At 30.9% G+C, this 19,391-nt stretch overlaps 1 protein-coding gene across 2 annotated transcripts in view; it reads left to right on the top strand.

Annotated features, from left to right (window-relative positions):
- The first annotated feature begins 2,114 nt into the window (after nt 1–2,114).
- The window catches only part of LOC127732950 (ankyrin repeat domain-containing protein 24-like), a 39,920-nt gene continuing 22,643 nt past the window's right edge, over nt 2,115–19,391 (top strand). Inside the window, exons 1-13 of one of the 2 annotated variants that reach the window (XM_052242170.1) lie at nt 2,115–2,235; nt 3,340–3,470; nt 4,484–4,572; nt 6,209–6,273; nt 7,875–8,003; nt 8,697–8,803; nt 9,630–9,724; nt 10,436–10,540; nt 10,865–10,938; nt 13,689–13,766; nt 16,140–16,199; nt 16,621–16,638; nt 19,172–19,279. In XM_052242170.1, the coding sequence (XP_052098130.1) occupies nt 2,173–2,235; nt 3,340–3,470; nt 4,484–4,572; nt 6,209–6,273; nt 7,875–8,003; nt 8,697–8,803; nt 9,630–9,724; nt 10,436–10,540; nt 10,865–10,938; nt 13,689–13,766; nt 16,140–16,199; nt 16,621–16,638; nt 19,172–19,279 (1,122 nt within the window). In that variant the 5' untranslated portion in view covers nt 2,115–2,172. The remainder of the gene's footprint in view (nt 2,236–3,339; nt 3,471–4,483; nt 4,573–6,208; nt 6,274–7,874; nt 8,004–8,696; nt 8,804–9,629; nt 9,725–10,435; nt 10,541–10,864; nt 10,939–13,688; nt 13,767–16,139; nt 16,200–16,620; nt 16,639–19,171; nt 19,280–19,391) is intronic. The other variant, XM_052242172.1, reaches the window with a different exon arrangement.

The raw sequence follows: 19,391 nt of genomic DNA, 5'->3' as shown, positions 1-19,391 counted from the left end.
CCTATTATTTTCATGACCAAATTACAGAGTGGGTGATTTAAGGTCGACCTTTAAAAAAATTGAATAATTCTTCATTGAAAAATGTATGAATTGATAGCAAAATTTACAGAGTTTTCTTTTTTAAAGGTGGACTTTTGATTGTTTTCAATTAAATTTAAGAATGTCACACACCAGTTACAATAAAATGTTATTTTATTTCACCTGAGGCTTGTTTTTATAGCACCTTAATATCTACATTAAATATACCCATACAACACAAAGTTATTATTGCTGAACTGTTACGTGCTTGAGGATACAGCTTCAGTAATTAGGCATAAACTGTATGTCTGGTGCCTTACCTGTAATTACAGGTGTTATATAATTACCTGTTTATATGTGGTCATCATTATTTACCTCAAGGCACTATCACTCAATGTCCAATTTAACATTCTTTTCTCTAGTTATAGACACATGTTGGTTCTATTTTGTTTTGTAATGAGAAAATTTTAATGTTTTCTGTTATGGAGAAAAGTGTTTTTTAAAGGTAGGTTGTATTCATCTCTTGGAATGAACTGTCAGAACTTTGGAATTCAAAAGTTTGGAAATTTTACAGGTCCATTAGATTCTTCTCACAGATATCCAGACATAACTTTATTAGTATTAGTCAGATCTTGTGGCTGCTTGACTTCTCAGTGTATTGTGTTGTTTGAAAATAAAGGTTGGACAGGAGCCGAAATAAAATATATAGGTTTGATTCTTCAAAGATATAAACAAAAAAGAAGTGGAATTTTAAAGGTTGATGTAAAACTTATGTTAGGAGCTGTGCATATTGGACATATATTCTTAAATCAATAAATTTGAATCAGATAGAAAAAAGTCAATTATTATACACATGGCATTTGTAAAAAAGATTTGTGCTGGATGTACATAAGGGAACAGTGATTTATCCTTCTCAAGATTCTTAACATTATACAAAAACCTTACACAGCAGAATAAAGCTGGCAGGGTACTTTGATAATCATGGATTGTTGCTACATATTTCTTTGAGGAAACAAAAGTTAATATTAACCAAAATAGAAAATTTACGAAAGATATGGAAGGTTTCTTTTAGTTCTTAATTTTTTTTATTTCAACATTATATTGTATTTTATTGGGAGTTTACAAATGCTTCCCTTGATGTTACCTTTAGATTATATTGATGTTACCTTTAGATTATATTGATGTTACCTTTAGATTATATTGTAACACATATGGTAACAACTTGTGAAAAAATGAAAAATAAAACCAGTGGAATATAGATTTCCTCTTGAATTGTGTAGCATTAAATTTTAATGATTGCTTGAGCTTTAATTTTTTTTCACTTTGATCTAAGATTGTGAATTAATACTGTTTTATGACATATATATACAAAATTCAGTTTGTGATTTTGAGAGCAAATGTTTTTATGAAATATGACAGGATTGATATGTATTTTATATTATTTCCCTGAAAAGGTAGGAAGTTTGATATTTGATCAATGTCTAAATATTTTTAAAATCTATTATTCCTATTAATTTACTGCTATTTTATTTTCTCATAAGGATAGAGTGATAAATTCTTTAATATTGAAGTTCGTACAATTTCATGATATATAGAAATGAGTGGTAATTTAGCCATTCTTTAGCATACTTAATGCAGTATGTTTACATTGCTTTGTATGGTATTGTTAATGAAGGCTGAAACAGTTTACTGGCCATTTGTCCTTATCTGACATTCCTTGTAAAGATAGTATCCAAACTGTTGTCACATGTCAATATTGACCACAAGTAATACATACTGACACATGCACAATCAATACACATCATGTACACAATCAGTAGACCTTGTATATATTGAACTAGATTTTAAAAAACAAAACATTCATTCCTTTTAGCTCAAACTATAATATTAGACAGAATACATGGTGAAATGCTGTATGATTTAATTGCCTGAATTGGAAAAAGTCACTCTTTTACTGAAATTTAATTAAGAATGAATAATCCTGAGGATTTACTTATCAATTTAACATTGGATAATTCAGAATGAGGAATGCTGATTTTAGATGTATGATACGTCAGAATGACAAGTTCTGAAGAGGTTATTTTTTTCAATTTCAGATACATGTATGATGATTTAGAATGAACAGTCCAGAGGTGTAACAAAAAAGGCATCAAAATGTCTAAGAGTCGAATGAAGAAGTTCAGTTTGTTTAAAAAGTTTGGGAAGAGTACAACTGATGTAAGTATGAGATGAAATGATTGTTCCTAAAGAGTAAGGTAGCTTTTATCTTGCTGCCTTATTAACCTGTTGATAACATGATTTTATAAGCTGTCAGAAATGAAGAAAAGGAGATATGGGTTATACAATGTACATCAATGATACACATGACCTCATTCTATTGTACATGTACATCAATGATACACATGACCTCATTCTATTGTACATGTACATCAATGATACACATGACCTCATTCTATTGTAAATGTACATCAATGATACACATGACCTCAATCTATTGTACATGTACATCAATGATACACATGACCTCATTCTATTGTAAATGTACACCAATGATACACATGACCTCAATCTATTGTACATGTACATCAATGATACACATGACCTCATTCTATTGTAAATGTACATCAATGATACACATGACCTCAATCTATTGTACATGTACATCAATGATACACATGACCTCATTCTATTGTAAATGTACATCAATGATACACATGACCTCAATCTATTGTACATGTACAGTAACATAATGATACACATTACGACATTCTATTGTACATGTACATCAATGATACACATGACCTCATTCTATTGTAAATGTACATCAATGATACACATGACCTCAATCTATTGTACATGTACAGTAACATAATGATACACATTACGACATTCTATTGTACATGTACATCAATGATACACATGACCTCAATCTATTGTACATGTACATCAATGATACACATGACCTCATTCTATTGTAAATGTACATCAATGATACACATGACCTCAATCTATTGTACATGTACAGTAACATAATGATACACATTACGACATTCTATTGTACATGTACATCAGTGATACACATTACCTCATTCTATTGTACATGTACATAAAATATGTGGTGTGTGGAATTTTTATTTTTGATTAAGTAAAAGTTAATGTGACCAATTTGAATGGTTTAAATATATATATATATATATCAGATATCTTGTTGAAATAAAGTTTTACAAAGTTTTTACAGCATACTGCTGTTATTGGAAGATACATTTTAAGGTACTGTTTTTAAATATTTGATTACAGTTGCAATTTAATATATATTTTCAGTTATCAGAATGGAACAAAGGAGATGATAAGATACTAAAAGCTGTAGAAAATGGAGATATTAGTAAAGTGGAGGCCATCCTTCAGAAGAAAACCATTAACCCAACTAAACTTGGTATACATGGATTTTCTATGTAAGTAGAAACTGACCTGTGTTGGTTTTGTGGAGATAATATTCATTAGATATTTCCCTACCTAAAGTTATGCCAGTCATGTATATGTGTTTAGAAAGTTCATACATTTTGAAAGAAAATAATCCATTTTTCAATATCAGACTTTGTCTCCGATATTTGAATATGTTGGAAAGGGAAAGAACACATAAGAAGGACAAACTGTATACCTTATGGACAGAACATCTTATGATGTACATTAGCTGTAACATATTTTCATTGGGTAATCACCTATTTTACCTTCAATGTGTAATGCACTTACCAAGTCCTAAATATTGCCAGATCCCGTACAAGACACTATTCTTGTACTTGTATTTCATATAGACAGGGAATGAGGGATAAAGAATGTTCATGCTGTATATGATTAGTATTCATTACAGTTTATTTCTCTGCATTTAAATCATTCATTTTGAAAAAAAGAAAAAGAATGATTTGTCACAAGACAGACAACCTTTACCAAACAACAACAAACTTATAGGGAAATAAATTCTGAAGATATGGATTACAAGGAGATAATAAAGAGTTAGAGATTGTGCTAATCTTGTCTAAATATGTTTTGATAAAAAAAGTTGGCTTTTGCTTGTGTTTATGGGTTATCAGCTTATATCTGTTGAATACAACTACTACATTTCAAGAATTTTTTATAAAAAATTAATTCAGTCAATATTTAAAAGTAATGTAAACTCTTACATGTTTAAAAGAAAGTGTGTCTAGTTTTTAAAAGTGTTGTAAACAGTAAAATGACTGTTAAGGATCTCTTGGATTTCCAAAATCTGTTCCATTTATACATACTTGGTTCTGTAGAACTACAGGTACAAGCAGATTTTGCATATTGATGCATTTATATTTAATAACATGTTATGACTAAGTCTCTAACTACTTGAAATAAAAAAAAAGAGTTTCCATTGTTTATTTTGATGGAGCAATCCTGTATCACTTTACACACTGAAGAACAGTGTTAATTTTGTTTTATGTAGATTTCATGTTGCCAGTAGATATGGACATTTAGCTATAATAGAAAAGTTGCTAGAATATGGTGCTGATGTAAATTGTCTCACAATCCAGGGTAAGTTACAATCACATGTAAATTGTCACACAATCCAGGGTAAGTTACAATCACATGTAAATTGTCACTCAATCCAGGGTACTGGGTAAGTTACAATCACATGTGAATTGTCTCACAATCCAGGGTACTGGGTAAGTTACAATCACATGTAAGTTGTCACACAATCCAGGGTAAGTTACAATCACATGTAAATTGTCTCACAATCCAGGGTAAGTTACAATCACATGTAAATTGTCACACAATCCAGGGTAAGTTACAATCACATGTAAATTGTCTCACAATCCAGGGTAAGTGACAATCAGATGTAAATTGTCACACAATCCAGGGTAAGTGACAATCAGATGTAAATTGTCACACAATCCAGGGTAAGTTACAATCACATGTAAATTGTCTCACAATCCAGGGTAAGTGACAATCAGATGTAAATTGTCACACAATCCAGGGTAAGTGACAATCAGATGTAAATTGTCACACAATCCAGGGTAAGTTACAATCACATGTAAATTGTCACACAATCCAGGGTTAGTTACAATCACATGTAAATTGTCACACAATCCAGGGAACTGGGTAAGTTACAATCACATGTAAATTGTCTCACAATCCAGGGTAAGTTACAATCACATGTAAGTTGTCACACAATCCAGGGTTAGTTACAATCACATGTAAATTGTCACACAATCCAGGGTAAGTTACAATCATATGTAAGTTGTCTCACAATCCAGGGTACTGGGTAAGTTACAGTCACATGTAAATTGTCTCACAATCCAGGGTAAGTTATAATCACTCGTTATTCACTTTACAGAGACTTGGTTGGTTTAGACTATTATGCATTTGGCTAGCTGATTTGTCGTTACAGGATAAAAACTTTTGTAATGCTTTTTCCAAAAAAATAGTCTTGTATCTAAGGAGTACAGATATTTTTCTATAAAACAAATTGTATCTGAGCTCAGATGGGAAACTCATAATTTCCACTGGTTGTATTACATAGTTAATTAAAATGATAATATTGAAATTACAAAAGATAAATAGAGATTAAAAAGTACATAGATGTTCTTTATATTGTGTTATAATTAATAAACTGAACTAAGGATTTGGCTAAAAGATGGAATCAATACTACATAAAACATATGTTAAATAAATTTGAGATGACATTAAGAGTTTGGCTTACTTTATTGATAACAAACTCTTTACTATGATAAATATATGTTACATGGCTTATGTTAACACTACATACATGTTGCTAATAACTTGTTTACAGTTTCAAATGAAATTAAGGAATACTTGTAGCCTTTCAAGTTGTAGGGTTTTCATAAGCACTGATTCTTCTGTTATGTAGACTAAGGGAAATTAACCCATTATTTTACCATACAGCCTTCAAATATGAGCAAAACACAAACTGTATAGATGAAGATAAAAGGCCTAGACATGACATGTAAAACAATTTTGTATATCAGATTATTTAGGGTGGGGAAAAAAAGGACATTCAAACTCATAATTCGAAATAAACTGACAACGTCATGGCTAAAAAAAAAGACCAACAGACAAACAACAGTACACAAAGCACAACATAGAAAACTAAAGGGATGCTATATTTAACACATGATATTTAGTTCTATATTCCGTTTACTATTTATAGGTTCAACAGCATTACAGCTAGCTTGTGGATCAGGTCATGTAAAAATTGTAGATAGATTAATTAAGGTGAGAACTAGTTACTTGATTGTCTAAGATTGAAGATTATTTTATTAAGATGTTGAGTAAATTTTCAAGGTTATGATATTTTTCTATAAATATTACAACTATTGCAAACGTCCTGGTTTGTTTATACTTGACAATGATCACAGTTTGCAAATGTAATGTGTTACAAAGGTTGAAACTTTTTGCCAACAAAACTATGTACCGTACTCCTTCAGAAAATGTTACTGATCTATTTTAGACTTGTTTTCAGTAGATCTAGACAAGAATGGAATAAAACCAGTAAAGTTATCAGAAAACAATGTAGCAAACGATAACTGAAAAAATAATTAAGTCTTTAACTATAGACAAAAAAAAACACAATTTTACCAGTCAAGGCTGTAACTTGAATAAGTTATTAGAGAAAAATAACATACATGTGTTATTACAGACACTTTCTCTTAATCTGTAGTAACATATGTTTGTTATCAGTTAAATGTACCATAAACATTTTTGTTTTCAGTGGGCACTTGGGAATTCTTGAAACTTGCGCAGTAACTTAATACATAACCTTGAAAACTAATTTTCCAATTCAATTAATACATTTTTGATCAACCATGGTAAATCAATGAGACAAGGCTTTTAAGTGATAACTTAGCTGTAATAACAAGGCTTAGTTATTACAGGCATTTAACTTATTACATGAGACACTTGGGAATGACTAGGAAGCTTGCGCAGAACCTCATTACATGCTCTTATCATTATTTATTACAATAAATTAAAATACATTGTGATATATGTAGGAGAAAAGGCTTTGAAGAAATGTAGAGAAGCTGTAATAACACCCTTTAGTTATTACAGGCATATTTTTTCTGTAATAACATGGGTGTGTTATGCATGATTGGCAAACTATGGGCTGTTATATCTTTCTAAAGTTTAATATACATAAAGACAATTATAATATCAATAGAACTAGTACACAATTTAACAAAATAAAGGATGTATAATGCCCCTTTGAAACATGTAACATACATATGTTATCACAGATTTTTGATTTTTTAGCCCTCAATAACAAATGTATGTTATTTTTCTTTAATAACTTATTTAAGTTAGACCCTTGACTGTTTACAACACTTCTTAAAATGAATTTTTTTCCCAATGTAACTTAGTTAAAAATAAAAATGATTTTGATGTTACAAATACTTTTCATTCCCAAAAATAACGGGTCCTCTTACCTTTTTTTGTATATCAATTTTTTGTTATCTCCCTTGCCATTCAATTCTGCTCTTGAAAAAACATGTTACATCACAGTTTATGCAAAAATTTCATAGTTCCTTAACGACATAGAAAAATATACATGTTTGCCTTTTGTCAATAGAAATGTCCATGAGGTGTCTAGTAGTTGATAAAGACACAAAGACCAATCCGGATGAGTTTTACTCTTTAATTTTGAAAAGCAAGTTTTTTTTTATAGAATATCTGTGATGAATCTTCTCAATGGTAAATTATAACTCAGAAGAAGATGACAATTTCTGTTTCATTCTTGCAAATGTGACAGTATGAGTTTGCATTTCTGACATTGCTTTTTAAATTTGTTTGTTGTATTTATGTTGATTTATAATTGTCAGGCTGGAGCAGAAATGAATTTGAAGGATGGGCAACAGCTTACAGCTTTACACCATGCATGTATGGGGTGCTACCATGAATGTGTTCAAGTTTTATTGGCTAATGGTGCAGACGTTTCATTGGGAGATCAGGTTTGTTATATGTCATTGTGGCTTTTGAAAACTGTGCAACAAAAAATCAAGTAAAAAATCCAAATAAATTACCATACATGAAAAAAAAAAAAAAAAACTTTTATTATTGCAATGAAAAATTCCATTTTTTCAAACAATGAAATAATTACCTGGAAAGATTGTTATAAGGTTATTTATTGTTTGTGTAAAAAATTCACAAAGCAACAAAAAAAGTTATCCCTACTTTAAACTGCTGACTTAGATTCCATACATTAGCAGAATCTATCTTTCCAAATGCCATTGTGCAGCTTTTTTAAATTTTTTTATCGGAATATTTAAGGATTCCCAAAGAAAATCAAAGACCTATTTATTAGAATGAATGTTATATTTTGTATCATCAACTCCTCTGAAAACTATCAATACATTTCTTGAATAGAGTCTGTATTGTGTAATTCTATTATTAATCTATTGTTTCATTTTTTTAGCCTTATTATATTTTGGGTTTCTTAAAAACATGACCCTTGCTTGGAGTGGGAATATCAATTTGTTAGCTATGTCCAGTTTATTTTCCAGACTAGTAGAACTCCCCTCTGTTTTATTATTTATTTACAGACAGGGAGAACTTCCCAATTTTGTAATTTTGTTTTTTATTATGTATGTACAGAATTGGTGAACTCCCGTAATTTTGACTGTTATATTTTTATTTATTTACAGACTGGGAGAACTCCCCTATTTTTCGCTGCTTTATCAGGACAAGTAGAAATATGTAAAGATCTCTTAGACAAAGAAGCCAACATCAACAGCATAGAAAATAATCAAATGTAAGTGTAAAATTGAGTAGAAATAATCCAATGTGTCTAAAAGAGTTGAAAAAAAATCAATTTGAAGTAGGTAAGGTTGTTATCAGATAAGTGCACAGATCTATAATAAACAACTTAAGTTTGCATTTTCATATATTTGAAAAAATGGACGGAAAAAACATTGAAAAATACACCTTACAAAAAAGCAAATATAGCTCTTAAAATTAAAATACTTGACAATTTGCCAAAATGTAGTTTATATCATGGCTTTCTCAAATATATAATAAAGAGCATGTGTCATAGGGCTTCTTTTTTGTTATCAACCTACAGATTGTGCAAAATGTCAGATTTTGTATAGATTATTCATGGAAAACACAATTTTGTGATAGAAAGAAAACTAAAACATAGAATTTTAAGATAAGATATGAGAAGATAGCTCTGATAATGGGCTTTCACAATACGAAAAGAAAAAATAGGGTCACAGGACTTGTTTTCTTGCTACAAAACAAAATAGGTAAATTCATAATACATTCCAGTATAAAAGCTACATTATCTGAGTTATATCCATTATTTATATGGCAAAGATGAAAGAGTTGAATCAAACAAAAAATGTTCTGTAATTGTAAAAAACAGTTGCAAAATTATGATAAAAATTATAATCTTTTTCATTCAGACAAAGAGTCTAACAAATGAATGACATTCTTCTCTCAAAATTTGCACATTTCATTTATGATCTAGCTGCTTGTTTTCTGCTATTTTATAACCCAAGTGTAACCGGAAGACACCTGAACTACCTTAAAAAGGATATTCATGAAAAATTATGTCTACATTGAAAATTATATTTTAGGACTCCATTGATGGGTGCAGCAAATCGAGGCCGCAAGGAAGTTTGTGAACTGCTACTTAAAAAAGGTGCTAATCGAGATCTCACTGATGTCAGAGGTGAGTCTTTTGGTGATAACTATATAACAATTTTTATTATATATCCTGAGTTGAGGTCCACATCATTATGTTTTACTCTTCAATTGAATATTAACATAAAACATGCATCAAAAGTTTCAGAAGGTTAAATGTGAGATAATTAAAACTGAATCCAATCAAATTACGTAAAAAACAACTTCACATCATAAACATGTATAAGAGATACACTAAGTGTGAAAAATATGGTAGATTGAAAATAAGAAACAAAAAAGTATGATCTTCATTTTTTGCTAATAAATTATGTAAAGAAACATACAAAAATCACTTCTCAAAACAGTGCAATAAACATCACCTTGTGTATTCTATGGTTTTGTCATATTTGATAAAAATTCCCTCACTATATCTGATAACTAATTATACCCCCGCTTTAAAAAAGTGGGGTATACTGTTTTACCTCTGTCTGTCCGTCTGTCCGTCCATCCGTCCCATGAATATTTTTTGTCACATCTTTCTCAGGAACTACATCATAAGGATTTCTGAAATTTGGTTTCAGGGTTTATATAAGTCAGCTATACCGTGTGATGCGTTTTCAGATTTATCACTCAACAACTTCCTGTTTACCGAACACTTACATATTTTTATACTATTAAAATTATCTAGTTGCAGCAGGGGTATCATCAGTGAGCAGTAGCTCACAGTTTTACTTGTTGTAATGGTCTTATTTTTCTAAAGGTTTCACAGCATTACAACATGCTATGGAAGAGAAACATAAAGACATACAGGAAGTATTTATCAAAGCACCTACCATAGCAACATGGGATGTTCCTGGTACTACATGTACGTTTTTGTCAATCTTATTATTTAGAATTTTTTTTCAAATAAATATATTTTAAAGAAAAAAAGTTATGATTATTTACTTAAGACATTGAAAACTCTTAAAAAAAAGTATGAATTGTTTTACTGGTATAAATAGATAAATTCTTAGAATATGATAGTAGTGTCCCTAAAAAAAAGTTATTTAAAAAATTTTGGCCGTGAATGCCTTTCAGTGTCAATGACCCACTGAAGAATCATTAATTTATCATTTTAAACAGTATATGTTTTACTATCTCTTGTAATGTGAAACTTTAAGTGATTGGAAAAATGAATTTTGCATTTTAGTGGACAGGAAAAAAAAAGACATAAAAGGTGCTGAAGGTGGAGCAGATACCTCAGAGATGCCAGAGGCTGATCAGGTAATTTGTTATTCCTATATTAATCTCTTCTTTGCTCTGTAAACAAAGTACTGGTATTGTACTGGTACTGGTATTGTACTGGTACTGGTATTGTACTGGTACTGGTATTGTACTGGTACTGGTATTGTACTGGTACTGGTATTGTACTGGTATTGTACTGGTACTGGTATTGTTTTAATTCCAATAAAACATAAGGTACATATACTTGTCATCACCATTGAATTTGTATTATGAAGGAAGCTGGAGTTCATCATTGATAAGTCTGTATTTAAGATTTAATCAAGGGTAATACTTTAACCCATTTCTTATGCTCAGGGTGTCAATTTTATGCTAACATTGCAACCCCTGTTAAAATCTCCAATAAACCTTGGTCTCCATATTACTTCTAACAGAAAAGTTCATTAGATTATGGGCTATCTAAAACTTTTAAGAACCCAGGATATGAATAGGTTATTTGACCTTAGAAATCCCAGTATTTTATATTCTCTCTAGGACCACAAGATAGGCAAAAGGCTTTTTAAACCCTTATAAAGTTATTTACAGTCAAGAACTGTCTTATCAGTAAATAAGTTTCTGAAACCTTTTGAACCCAGAGTGCGATATGTTATTTGCCCTTTATTAGACACAACAATACCCCTCAAAAAATAGAATATGAAATAGACTCTTGAAAAAAATTTTCCTGTGTGTTTTCAATTCTGATCAAATTTTTTTTTATACCCCGCTTTAAAAAAGTGGGGGTATACTGTTTTACCTCTGTCCGTCCATCCGTCAGTCCATCTGTCAGTCCGTCCTTCCATCCCATGAATATTTTTCGTCGCCTTTTTCTTGGGAACTACAATACAAGGATTTCTGAAATTTGGTTTCAGGGTTTATATAAGTCAGTATACCGTGTGATGCGTTTTCAGATTCATCACTCAACAACTTCCTGTTTACAGAAATAATTGGGCGGGGGTATCATCAGTGAGCAGTAGCTCGCAGTTTCGCTTGTTTTTATGCCCCCGCCATAGCGGAAGGGGGCATTAAGATTTACCCTTGTCCGTCCGTACGTATGAACGTACGTCCCAAAATTGGTTTCCGTCCTCTAACTTTAGTTTGCCTCAACCAAATGTTATGAAACTTATACACAATGCTTATTACCACAAAACACAGATCAAGTTTGAATTTTGGTGGCGTCACTTTTACCGTTTTAGAGTTATGCCCCTTTACAAATGGAAAATTGTTGAATTTATCAATTCCGTTCTTTAACTTTAGTTTGCCTCAACCAAATGTTATGAAACTTATACACAATGCTTATTACCACAAAACACAGATCAAGTTTGAATTTTGGTGGCGTCACTTTTAATGTTCTAGAGTTATGCCCCTTTACAAATGGAAAAATTGCTGAATTTTTTGTTTCTGTTCTCTTACTTTAGTTTGCCTCAACCAAATGTTATGAAACTTATACACAATGCCTATTACCACAAAACACAGATCAAGTTTGAATTTTGGTGGCGTTATTTTAACTGTTCTAAAGTTATGCCCCTTTACAAATGGAAAAATTGCTGAATTTTTCGTTTCTGTTCTCTAATTTTAGTTTGCCTCAACCAAATGTTATGAAACTTATACACAATGCTTATTATCACAAAACACAGATCAAGTTTGAATTTTGGTGGTGTCACTTTAACTGTTCTAGAGTTATGCCTCTTTAGAAATGGAAAAATTGCAAAATTTTTATTTTCTTCTAAATATCAAGTAATTTTTAAAATGGGAGTGATCTTCCTTTGTCCATGATATAGTTGAATCAACTACAATCAATGCTTTATACAATGCAATGTTTAATTTTGACTTCCACTGATAAAACACAGATCAAGTTGAATTTGGATAGTGTCACTTTAACCATTATTGAGTTATGCCCCTTTATAAATCAAAAGATTGCAAAATTTTTAGTTTCCATTCTGTAACTTAAGTTTGCCCCAACCAAACATTATGAAACCTATACACAATATTCATTACCACAAAAACTAAGATCAAGTACAATTTTTTTGTTTCTGTTTTCTAACTTTAGTTTGCCTCAACCAAATGTTATGAAACTTATACACAATGCTAATTACTACATAATATAGATTAAGTACGAAATTTGGTGGCAACACTTTTACCATTCTTGAATAATGTCCCTTTATAAACATAAAAATTGCTGAATTTTTCATTTCTGTTCTCTAACTTTAGTTTGTCTCAACCAAATGTTATAAAACTTATACACAACCGTTCTAGAGTTATGCATGTTTATAAATAGAAAAATTGCTAAATTTTTAGTTTCTGTTCTCTACTTAAGTTAGCCTCAACCAAATGTTATGAGACTTACACACAATGCTTATTACCACAAAACTCAGATCAAGTTCAAATTTGGGTAGCGTCACTTTTACCGTTCTTCAGTTATGTCCCTTTATAACTATATGATATGCAAGTGGGGGCATCATCTGTGTCCACACATTTATTTATGTGTATGAAGAATACAAATGTGTTTTATATAAAAATCCCACCATTTCACAAGGAAACAAGCATGTTGGATATGTAATATCACAAAAAACAGCATATTATTCTTTTGACTATTATGAAACTTCATTTTATGTTATGTTTACAACACATTAGTTCAGACAAAATAATTAAAGATAGCACATTTAATAGATAAACATACCAAGCAGAGTTACAAATCTTAACATTCAAAGTGTTTTATTACAAATAATATTTGAAGATAACTCTTAATATTGTAGGTTGATATAGTGGCTAATTTTGTTGCTGATACATCTCCATCACCTGGACCTCAGAGGAAAGAAGGAACTCTTCAGCAGGTATACAGTCTCTTTGGTCAAACATCTTGTTCAAGTTTGAACATAAGTTAACTTTGTTCATTATATTTCAATTTGTTATATACTTTATATAGTAAATTTTATGTGTAATACAAACAGTGACAATCACCCTGTATCAGCCATCTTTGATGTGTAATACAAACAGTGACAATCACCCTGTAGCAGCCATCTTTGATGTGTAATACAACAGTGACAATCACCCTGTATCAGCCATCTTTGATGTGTAATACAAACAGTGACAAATGTGTAATACAAACAGTGACAAATGTGTAATACAAACAGTGACAATCACCCTGTATCAGCCATCTTTGATGTGTAATACAAACAATGACAATCACTCTGTATCAGCCATCTTTGATGTGTAATACAAACAGTGACAATCACCCTGTATCAGCCATCTTTGATGTGTAATACAAACAATGACAATCACTCTGTATCAGCCATCTTTGATGTGTAATACAAACAGTGACAATCACTCTGTATCAGCCATCTTTGATGTGTAATACAACAGTGACAATCACCCTGTATCAGCCATCTTTGATGTGTAATACAAACAGTGACAAATGTGTAATACAAACAGTGACAATCACCCTGTATCAGCCATCTTTGATGTGTAATACAAACAGTGACAATCACCCTGTATCAGCCATCTTTGATGTGTAATACAAACAGTGACAAATGTGTAATACAAACAGTGACAATCACCCTGTATCAGCCATCTTTGATGTGTAATACAAACAGTGACAATCACTCTGTATCAGCCATCTTTGATGTGTAATACAAACAGTGACAATCACCCTGTATCAGCCATCTTTGATGTGTAATACAAACAATGACAATCACCCTGTATCAGCCATCTTTGATGTGTAATACAAACAATGACAATCACTCTGTATCAGCCATCTTTGATGTGTAATACTACAATGACAATCACCCTGTATCAGCCATCTTTGATGTGTAATACAAACAATGACAATCACTCTGTATCAGCCATCTTTGATGTGTAATACAAACAATGACAATCACTCTGTATCAGCCATCTTTGATGTGTAATACAAACAATGACAATCACCCTGTATCAGCCATCTTTGATGTGTAATACAAACAATGACAATCACTCTGTATCAGCCATCTTTGATGTGTAATACAAACAGTGACAAATGTGTAATACAAACAGTGACAATCACTCTGTATCAGCCATCTTTGATGTGTAATACAAACAGTGACAAATGTGTAATACAAACAATGACAATCACTCTGTATCAGCCATCTTTGATGTGTAATACAAACAGTGACAAATGTGTAATACAAACAATGACAATCACTCTGTATCAGCCATCTTTGATGTGTAATACAAACAATGACAATCACCCTGTATCAGCCATCTTTGATGTGTAATACAAACAATGACAATCACTCTGTATCAGCCATCTTTGATGTGTAATACAAACAATGACAATCACCCTGTATCAGCCATCTTTGATGTGTAATACAAACAGTGACAATCACTCTGTATCAGCCATCTTTGATGTGTAATACAAACAGTGACAATCACTCTGTATCAGCCATCTTTGATGTGTAATACAAACAATGACAATCACTCTGTATCAGCCATCTTTGATGTGTAATACAAACAGTGACAATCACCCTGTATCAGCCATCTTTGATGTGTAATACAAACAGTGACAATCACTCTGTATCAGCCATCTTTGATGTGTAATACAAACAGTGACAATCACTCTGTATCAGCCATCTTTGATGTGTAATACAAACAATGACAATCACTCTGTATCAGCCATCTTTGATGTGTAATACAAACAGTGACAAATGTGTAATACAAACAGTGACAATCACCCTGTATCAGCCATCTTTGATGTGTAATACAAACAATGACAATCACTCTGTATCAGCCATCTTTGATGTGTAATACAAACAGTGACAAATGTGTAATACAAACAATGACAATCACCCTGTATCAGCCATCTTTGATGACATTCATATCATTCATAGTTGCACAGCCTTTATCAAACCCCTAATCTGTGTTACATCATGTCTCATAAAAAAAACATCTATTTTAGGTATCTGATAAAGTGTATATGATAAATAAAATCAATATCACACACCGATATAAACCTTCAACCAATATCATCTCTGTGATTAGAGTTGGTATGGGTGTGATATTGAAAAAGTAAAATAATATTCTATATATAATGTTTGAAAGAAAGGATTAATATTGACATTTAGACTTTTATTTGAAACATCTGCATGTTGCCATGGTAGGAAAGCAACAATATAACAAATTTATTAAATTTCATCTCCTTTTCAATTTAATTTTACTCGTTTGTTTATCTTCAGGCAGCACAGAAAACCTCTAGCCAGCCAGCTGTAGACCAGAGAGCACTTCAAGCTTATAAGGTAAAACATGTGTATGGTAGATTCCTACCAAAAGAAAGACCTTCTATTAAAAGTTCAGTCATATGAAGATTATTATACTGTTCAACCTAAGAATTTATTATGCAGCATGTTTTATTCATAAAATTAATAGCTTTATGGAAGACTTTCTGTCTATGTGCTTAACTTGACTTAATGTTTCGAAAATTGAATATCATGAAATGAAAAAAATCCAAATAAGAGAAAAGTAATGTTTATAATTAAACTACAGTTTTTAAAAAGGTGATTGAGAAAAGAGATTCATAAACAAATTTTGTGTAACATATAAAGGTATATCTAACAAATTTAAATCAAGAGCAGTTAAACACTTAAGATCAAAGGCGATTATCATCTAATAAATAATGCATGATAGGTTGTACAAAATCATTATTAATGTTTTCTAAAGGCTGGTGTACCTTCAAAGGTAAGAGGGAGTGGCTATATAAAAGTCATCACATGTTGCACTCAGTTGTCTCCCTTTAATTGAGTTTTAGCACACTATTACACATCATGATATCAGTTATAAATCATTTCATTGGCTGGGGGTGTTAAATTGGTTACTAATGATTAGATAATAATTACATCATAAGATCCATATGAATTGTGATTAATAAGGCAGCCTTCTGGGGTTTTATTATCTTTCATATTGACTGGTACTTTTCAATATATTCCATGAATACCGTATATGAAAATTCCTAAATTCAGGCAGTTCCTATCAGTATCATATGAGAGTAAAAGTACAGGGTACCTTCTAATGAATGGCCTGATATTATGCTACTGATAAGTACCTCCTGAATTTCAGAATTTTCATATAAGGTATTCATGGAATATATTGAAAAGTACCACTTACAAAAGGGAAAAGTACAGATCAACTGAGGATAATGAAATTCCTGATAAGGGAGTATATTTAGACAGATTTGGGGGAAATTTAGGTAAAGAGACAACATGTGATATGAATGTTACTTGCTGATGCTATATATAGCCCTGCTGATAGAATGCAATAAGTTATATACTCAACAGAAAAAATATTTTGAAGCTTATATCATTTGCCAAAACATGAGTTCATTTTTCTATAGGAATATAATAACCCATTGTTATATATAGGTAGAATAAGATGGGCATTGGTTACCCTAATTTTAACTTCTAAGCATGATCTAACAATAAGTTTTATTAATTTCTTATAAATGTGTAACAAATTCACATAAATTTAATATTTATGCAGTTTATCATTTGTGTTTTATCGATATTTAAAGTTCATCATTGCATGCTCTGTAATCTATCTCTGTTTATGAGGTGTGCATTCTGTGAGATCTATTTTTAAATAGCTTGTTATTTTTTTACTTTAATTATTAATTATTTTTGTGAAGTAGATGAACTATTAATATGTTATAATAATGCTCTTTTCAAAGATCTTTCTTATTAATATTGGAATTCTTTGTTTTTTGTGAAGCTTTGAAATTTTGACAACAACAGAAAAAAAACAGTAAAAAGAATGAACTAAATGAATAAAATTATGCATTTTTAAAGTGCTTCAAACAGAAAACATTATCTTGATTTGAAAAGATAAAATCGAACATATCTAGAAACTGACATTTTCCAAATATATGAAGTAACACATTAAGAATACAAATACATCATTAGGAATGTTTCCTGCTGCAGTATTCAATTATCTTCATAGAATTTTCTGGCTTTTTGAAAGGTAATGCATAAACCATACATTTTTAAAACCATCAATGCCAATATTTCTTAATGACATTTAAGAACATACTTTCAAATACAAATACTGACAAAAATATTTTCAAATTTGTATTATTTCTACTACATTTTCATACATATGTATGACAAATCCAGGGACAATATTTGCCAGTAAAAATATCTAATATTTAACTCTTTATTTACCACTGACGGATATATACACGGTTTTTATCATCGTTCTGTCCGCAGTGACTGATAAATCTGTTGCCATAATCAAGTGTGTATTCGCAGTGACTGATAGATCCGCTGTAAACATACACATGCGCAATCCTGGTGACGGATATTTCCATAAAATATACCACTGTTAAAACCCTTTAGATTGGACAAAACTGTTGGGGAATCCCGAAATGAACCAATGATAATTCGGTTTTACAAATGAATAATCTTTCATCTCGTACATTCCTTTTCTATAAAAGGTGTGTGTTTACATTTAATTATGATGAATTTTACACGTGTTCGGAAATTCCGAACTTCGGAATGCGATTAAAACAATGGCGGATGAATGGGCCTCTTTGTTCAAATCGGATAGCGAAAGTGAAGAATTTGAAGGATTTATGCAATTAGAAAGCAAAATTGGAAGTATAGGAAGGGATAGTTTAGTTTGTCAGAACAAGATTGCGAGTCTTCCAAGGATGAAGAAGCCAAACATGGACAAATAATTTGAAAACTTTTTACGTCCATTTACGGTAGCTTTCAAGCTTGATAAGGAAAAGAAAGAAATTGATTTGGTATTTGTTTCAATTTTCAATTAATATACAATAAATACTGATTAATTAAACATTTAATTAAAGTACTCATAACACAGCCTTAACAATTAGTGAAAAATTCTCTCACTGCAAATTATCTCTGGTAGTTAACCTACAATTCAGCTGCAGTAGCTAACTAATCAGCAGTGTGTAGTAGTGAACTGTAAAGGTACCTGTGGTAGATAAGAAGTTAAAGTGCTTGCCAATAAAAAAACAAGCATATATACCCTTCTGTATTTCTCATAAGTTTTGTGTATTTTTCAAATTATCTATTAAAATAGACTGCATTTATAAAATCTTTTTTCTTAAATTTCAACAGCTTACATTCTTAAATGATATATTGAAGAAAATATGTTAGGCTTATTGAAAGAGTCTTAGATCTTACTTAGTTCAGAGATGATTATATGTATTTTACTGCTCATATATGATTTAACTAAGATATTATAACTTCTGTAGGAATTAGAAGAGGAAAATGATCAGCTGAATGAGGAATTACATAAACTGAGAATCCAAAATATAAAAAACCAAGACAACATTACATCTCTACAAATTCAACTCAAAGAGGTAAGAGAAGTACAAAATATAAAAAACCAAGACAACATCACATCTCTACAAAATCAACTCAAAGAGGTAAGAGAAATACCAATTTGTTTTGTAAGCAACACATGTTCTATTG

Source organism: Mytilus californianus, unplaced genomic scaffold (assembly GCF_021869535.1).
Source record: "Mytilus californianus isolate M0D057914Y unplaced genomic scaffold, xbMytCali1.0.p SCAF_3, whole genome shotgun sequence".
Taxonomy (NCBI): Eukaryota; Metazoa; Mollusca; class Bivalvia; order Mytilida; family Mytilidae; genus Mytilus; species Mytilus californianus.
This window is presented reverse-complemented; position numbering and strand designations above follow the sequence as displayed.